At 38.3% G+C, this 7,504-nt stretch overlaps 1 protein-coding gene across 1 annotated transcript in view; it reads left to right on the forward strand.

Annotated features, from left to right (window-relative positions):
* Nucleotides 1-1,102: 1,102 nt before the first annotated feature.
* LOC144453691 (solute carrier organic anion transporter family member 5A1-like) overlaps nucleotides 1,103-7,504 on the forward strand; it is a 12,283-nt gene continuing 5,881 nt past the window's right edge. The window contains exons 1-5 of the mRNA XM_078145023.1: nucleotides 1,103-1,145; nucleotides 1,486-1,660; nucleotides 2,205-2,635; nucleotides 5,688-5,999; nucleotides 6,652-6,810. Coding sequence (XP_078001149.1) covers nucleotides 1,103-1,145; nucleotides 1,486-1,660; nucleotides 2,205-2,635; nucleotides 5,688-5,999; nucleotides 6,652-6,810 — 1,120 coding nt within the window. The remainder of the gene's footprint in view (nucleotides 1,146-1,485; nucleotides 1,661-2,204; nucleotides 2,636-5,687; nucleotides 6,000-6,651; nucleotides 6,811-7,504) is intronic.

Raw genomic sequence — 7,504 nt, forward strand, 5'->3', positions numbered from 1 at the left:
ATATGACGGACCAGAACAATGTTTTCATTGTAATCGTAAAATCTTTCACCATTACAATGCTAGCTAGCGTTTTCTAATGAATAAAATCGTGTATATAATAAGAAAATATGTAAATTCATAGAAAAAGGACGTATTTAATTTTGTCGTGTTTAAGTAAATCAAACACGACAAAAGAGAATACGACCTATTTCTATGTATTTGTCATGTATATATGACATCCTGGGTAGAATTATTTTCAGTAAATCAAATAACTTGCACTCATGTTGACTGACGTGGTCAACTTTTACTGGACAGGTGGTTGGTTTATTGATTTTGTTGTCATTCAGAGCACAGTGTGATGACCTTCATATGTGTCGACGCCCATCGTTCATTGAAAATACATACGGAGCTTTCCATGTGTAAAACGAAATGAAATGAAATGTAGTACGTACACCAAATGAGTTAATACTGATCAATTTAAACAGAGTGATCATACACTTGACACCAAGTCACTTAACCTCACTCGTTTATTGTCCCAAAAATTTCGATGCATCACTGGTCCTGACAAAATTAAATTTCTTGACATATGTTTGAGTTTCGGAACTGTAGATAATATTTGAAGCTCAATAGCGTGCACAATTACAATTACTAGTGTGGATCGTAGATTGAGTTCATGACAATGAGAGAGAGAGAGAGAGAGAGAGAGAGAGAGAGAGAGAGAGAGAGAGAGAGAGAGAGAGAGAGAGAGAGAGAGAGAGAGAGAGAGAGAGGAGGGAGGGAGGGAGGGAGGGAGGGAGGGACAGACAGACAGACAGACAGACAGACAGACAGACAGACAGAGACAGCGACAGAGAGAGGAGAGAGAGAGAGTTAATCATAAATAAAGCATCCATTTCAAGAGTGACAGGCAGACTCATTCGAGACAGGCTCTTGAAAAAGCGCAATTACTTTGTGCCATTTTGTGTGTGTCAGATTTAATATATATGTATCCTTATGCGATAACAATCGATCCAAGGGGTTGATCGAGAGTGTTAAAACGTTAGTTTGACACACGGTCACACCACTTACGGTACAGAAATCTTACGTCCCACAACGAACTGAGTGCTGTGTTAATACAAATAAAATGGACAGTCTCAGAAAAGATGGCGATGAAAGCAATACCAAAGGTAAGTGGTGCTTTAGTGTCGCAATATTTCTCTCCTATTGTTTGTTTGTTTGTTGTTGATTCGTTCTGACTTCAAGCACGATTTCAACTCAAATTGGTAGGATTGGACCCTACAACCGAAGAATAAAGAATGAAATAGATATAGTTGACTGGTAATAACAGAATTAGCATTTCTCAGAAACGATATAACTGCAAATTGATAATGCCTCTAGTCGTTTCTAAAACGTCTGTTACCATTAGTATTTGAGTTGAACTCATTGCAATCTCTACTTTCCTATATACAAAGAGAGTACCACAATTCCCAATAATTTTTATTAACGAAACTTTCTATTTAATCACAGAGAAGTACGACAACAGAGAAGTATCGACCAAGAAGAAGGATGACAAAGATGGTGGTCGGTGGATCATCAAGGACATACGAATATTTGTAGCATTACTATTCTGCCTGAGAGTCCTGTATTATCTCTGCTATAGCACCACGGTCTCAGTTTTAACGACTATTGAAAAGAGATACAGGTAACATACTAATTGCGTTTCAGTTAACATACATACATACATAGTTACATACATACATACATACATACATACATACATACATACATACATACATACATACATACATAGTTACATACATACATACATACATACATACATACATACATACATACATACATACATACATACATACATAGTTACATACATACATACATACATACATACATACATACATACATACATAGTTACATACATACATACATACATACATACATAGTTACATACATACATACATACATACATACATACATACATACATATATATATACATACATACATACATACATACATACATACATACATACATACATACATACATTTGTTTGCTTCAGCACTCATTCATTACAAATGGCCATGGTGCGTCAGATCCAGATATTAGAGTTGTTACACATTAAAATTTCTGTTATGGTGTCATGTCATGAGAAAATCTTATTTATTCAAGACGGCTTTGAAATATTTTCTTAGTTTATTTTAGAAGTATAACTTTCATTTTTCACTTTTGCAGCCTTTCAGCAACCCAACAGGGATTTATTATAGCAACAGCTAATATTGGAACGCTGTGTACTGTTCCATTTGTGAGTTTTTTCATCGGTAAACCTTCGAGCCATCGTCCACGGTGGATATTTTGTGGCTATATTCTGTTCGGAGCAGGGTACATTTTCCTCATCCTGCCCCATTTTTTATCACAACCATACGAATTTGACAAGGCTGGCAATTTTTCATCTGAAACTAGCGGTCAGACTCGTGGTCTTTGTGGTTCAAACGTGACAACGGATTGTAGCAATAGTGAAATAGCGCAAGGGGAAAATGATGCATTGGCGTATCGTTTGTTTCTCACTGGTAAGGCATTTGAAGGTATTGCGTACGGTTTCATATTCCCGCTTGGTTTTTCCTACGTTGACGATTTCGCTGGGAAAAGTGCTGCCATATATTTGGGTAAGTTGTACCAATTCTAGTACACTTCAATCACACATATACGACAGATCAAAAACTCGAATCACTCAAACTTTTTCTCTGCATGAATGATTCTTCAAGACATTTTACGCTCATAATTTTCGCAAATGCACTCATTACTTAAAGGTAACGACTAGAATTTAAATGGAGGGGGGGGGGTTGAGAAGAAAATATCTCTGTGATTTTTTTGGCAACTCCTCCTGTCCTCCCGCCACCCATAATCAGGCCCATCCTCGGCCTCTATATCCCGATTTTAACTGCTGTGTGTGGCGGGCGTCCCATTCGGACATGCACGGTGAAAATGGTTTTAAAAGATTAAGGCATGCAAGAGGCCGCCATTTCGAGGCTTATAACAGCCAAACACATAGTTCAAAGCCATAGAATAGTTGACTATGGTCTTCAAAATCTTAATGAAGTAAATTTCACCCTCAGTACATATATATTACATGTAATATGAATCTTGTCCTCACTTTAACACAGACAAGTAAACGTATATCTAAAAACAGAGATATATCAAAAGCAGAAATCAATGCAAGTATTGCGTCATGATAATATTCAAATGATTTCTGAATTTCTCACGGTCGCACCTTCGCTCATTACACGAATCATATTTTATTTTATCATGGCGTATTTATAAAACCACAGGCATGTATTTTCTGTTCTGTAACGAATGCCATGACAAACAGTTCTAAGTTGCATCATAGATTCCACTGTCTATGGTTGTATTGAATAAAATGAAAAGGGGGCGTACATGATAGACGTGTAACGCCCTGTCTTGCACCGTTCAAACGTATAGACCTGGTTTATTTGTTTTTGATATGGCTTGGGACAACTGTTCAAAATTGGACAGCTTTCTGTAACCTATGTATGTACCTATGAAAAGTTAGTCGACTTTCAAGACCTCTGTGTGACGTTGGAGTAGTAATAGTATGCCATAGCCATAAATTTACGTCGAATTGTAAACCTGCAGTACAACTGTATGTTGTATTCACTTTTGCCACGATACCTCATTCTCGTCAGCCAGAGTACACATTTCTGCTGTACGTTCTGGTCGGTGCCGTAAAAGATGCCTGTGGTTTACGACGTTGCAACGTCTTCCAAGATAAACAAACTTATTTACAACTTAGAGTCGGCGGGGGGGGGGGGGGGAGAAATTATTTTTGGTTAAAAAAAATTCGCACCCCCCCCCCTTCGAGCTCTCAAAAAAGTTCATGCCCCCCCCTCCCCCGAAATGAAGTCAAGTATTTTCGTAGCCCCCTCCACTTCAGAGTTGTACAGTATGGTGCGCTACAAAAGTGGAAATCAACTTTAGCGTCCATACATAACAATGAGAGATTTCTTTCCAAATATATGTGGACTTTGTCAAAAAGGTCTCACATTGGGCTGTACTTTGAGATACTTAGTCAGCAGGGTTGTATCATTCAATCTTGATATTGAGCAGAACAGTATCCACCATGATAGCGAGTGGGGAGGGTGTGGAAGGGGGTTTAAGTCGTTGCGGCGCTCCAGTCAGGGGCATGAGGCAACAATTCTGGTGAAACTCGAAAATGATAATGCCATACAGGTAATAAAGGCCCAAGTTAGCTATGAGTCACATTTACATACTTACTTCTTTATTTATAGTATATTTATTTTAATAAATTCATTATACACGTCTACACATATTTGTTATTTTGGGTATAAGGCCAGAAATGGAATGATTAAAAATATTATATGTATGTACTTGTACACTTTCTGGTCTTTTAAAAAAATGAAACATTTTTTATAATAATCGCAGAAAAAAAGTTTATATAAATATGGAAGACTCCATAAAAGAATAAAGAAAAAAGAAAGTATACGGATAGACATGGTGCAAAATCGACGCTTGTAATACAGAGGGGTAGGACACGCATGTAGGACACGGCATCGAATAAACCAATCAAGACGCTTCAAATAGAACATGTGACACATGAATTTTCTCTCGAAGCTTGATACCACCTGCTGCCCTCTTGTGGTGAGATATATATATTTCGCATGTTGCAGTACATTGTGGAGTTTGTGCGACATTAAAACAGATTGCCGAAACAGCATATTACATGAACTGAAGCTCCGAAACGTTGCGTCTTTTGCGAGGGATATAAACAAAAACACAATTGATAATATCTTGGTTTAATCAATATTTGGTGCCGTAGAGTTGCGGTAGGCTCGAACACACAGTTGATTCCGGTCTATATTATTTTCATAAAATTACGTACAGATAATCATTAAACATTAGTCGTCATATCTGTGTCGCTTCAAAATATACCTTTGAATGAAAGAGAAAATGTAACAACATCATTTGACTGAGTAAACAAATACGAGCGAGGGCGATGTGGTTTCCAGCTTACGACGAAAAAGAAGACCAAAGTGTCCTACCCTCCCTTTTTTAGTAAATGAGGAAATTGAGCAAAGTGAGCAAATGCTGAGCTCGTGGAGGTTGAATTTTCAAATTCCAAGATTCGATCTCGCGATCGCGCGACAGGACAGAGAGAGAGAGAGAGAGAGAGAGAGAGAGAGAGAGAGAGAGAGAGAGAGAGAGAGAGAGAGAGAGAGAGAGAGAGAGAGAGAGAGAGAGAGAGAGAGAGAGAGAGAGAGAGAGAGAGACAGACAGACAGACAGACAGACAGACAGACAGACAGACAGACAGACAGACAGAGACAAAGGGACAGAGACTAGAGAGAGAGATATGCAGACAGACAGACAGACAGACAGACAGAGGGTAAGACGGAGGAAGGCATACACAAATACATTCGCATGGCTGTCACCCAACTCACCGCTGAATATAGGTTTTAGAAGGTATTTACTCGGTAAACGACCGCTCCTGAGGTTTAATTTGGTTCAAATCATGAGCAAAATATTTTGCCCCCCCCCCTACAGACCATCAGAATTGTCACCCCCCCCCCAATTTCTTCCCCCCCCCCGTGACTTCTGACCCCAGCCTAAAATATGAAGCGGTATAAAATTCTCGTTCGGATTCAATAGTTTAATTTATGTAATTCTGTTCTTCACACCCCAGGTTTGATGGATAGTGCTCTCGGATTAGGTATCCCACTAGGCTTTGGAATGATCTCTCCAGCCACTCTCACATTATACGTCGACTTCAATCGCGTGGATATGTCAGATATTAACATAGATGATTCCGACCCTAGGTGGGTTGGTGCCTGGTGGCTGCCGATAGCTATATGCATACCAATATTGGTTATTTTGGCATTTCCACTGTTATTGTTCCCTAAATATCTTCCAACCAACGATGCAGGCAGTGACAAAATGGGAGAAGACAAACTTAAGTCTGAAAGAAGAGAAGAGGGGAAAATTCATAACGTTAGAGGTAGATGGATGCTTATGTTTATGTTAATTTTGCTTTTTCTGATCGACGGTCCGCAGTCATTCTTACAGAGGAAATTCTGCCAAAACAGGTTATTATTACTGTTTTATGATTCCGAACGATACTTCTTTAAACTTTACTTCTGAATACAACTTAGGAACGTTTTCCCACTTTAAAAAACTGAAATTGTGTAATTGGCTGGTGCAATAAGGTGCTGTGGCACATTAGAATGGGTGAGACTCTCTGCTCCATAATTCATTGTGTTATTGGTACGTTCTCAATACAAAGCAATATAAACATAGCTATATCGTTACATATCTGTGGTACGGCATCGAAATATGAGCATCAAATGAACATAACCACAAACTAATTCAGCGAAACCAAACTAAAAACAACATTTCTAGACCAGCGAGTGTGGACAGGGGGAACAATTCGCTTGTATTGTTTTATGAATGTTAAAGCACAAACGTTGGATAATAGTCTACTTGTACGTACTATATAGTGTAGACATGATGAGTGACGGGTGAGAATTCGGATGTAAAACATATATCATTCACGGTCCACATACCAACTTCAAAATGATAAAACCTGCAAGAGCTATGGCACTGGAAATAATTACATTGTGTATCAATGGTTATATTTTTACCTTTCCCAGATTTTCTACGATCGGTGTTAGCCATGTTAAAGAATCCAGGTTTCATGCTGACTGCGTTAGTTTACACACTAAATGCTCCGATTGGCTTTGCAATGTTTATGCCCAGATACTTCCAGAAAGATCTAGGATTCACAGCCAGTATGGCAAACATGATTATAGGTAACGACATGCAATTTATCATTGTAGACTTAATATTTGCTTGGTACCGGTAATTGAAAGGTATTCTACGACGAAATATTAGGAATTTGCATCTTGTTTTTGATTGATAAAGGTGACATATTGATATTTGAACCAATTCGTTACAAACCAACGCCCCAGCTTTTTGCAGCCTGCTGCAGGTTAGTGTTCACTGGCTCTGTTTTTGTGACAACTAGACAAAAACTGCACTTGTTACACTTTTATTGCTGATAATATGGGTATTCTAATAGCTAGTATATCTATTCGAGATGAAATATGTTTACTTTGTTACTAAATGTTACTAAAACAGACACTGACAATTAGTCAGGAAGTGTGAGTAAATATCGGTAAATGTTGGTTAATGAGACATGTAGACTGTAGTTTTTGTTTACTGATGTCTATTACAACCACCAGCAATGTATGTTTTCACAATGCTGTTGAGTTTTATTCACCTGTTGACTACGCTCGTCATAGGCTAAGTGCTAAGGATGTCTCTCTATGACGTCATAAAATCCCGTGGTCTAGGTGGGACCGGAAATACCCGTAAACTCTCGAAGTAAATCCGAAGGGAACTGACTGAAAAAAGGTCATTTTAAGGTGTTTGCAGACGCTTTTTTAAAGTTTTAAAACCAGAATACGTTTCACAAACATGTCGTCTAGCAAAATAGCATAATAG

The sequence above is a fragment of the Glandiceps talaboti genome, chromosome 2 (assembly GCF_964340395.1).
Source record: "Glandiceps talaboti chromosome 2, keGlaTala1.1, whole genome shotgun sequence".
NCBI classification, from domain to species: Eukaryota; Metazoa; Hemichordata; class Enteropneusta; family Spengelidae; genus Glandiceps; species Glandiceps talaboti.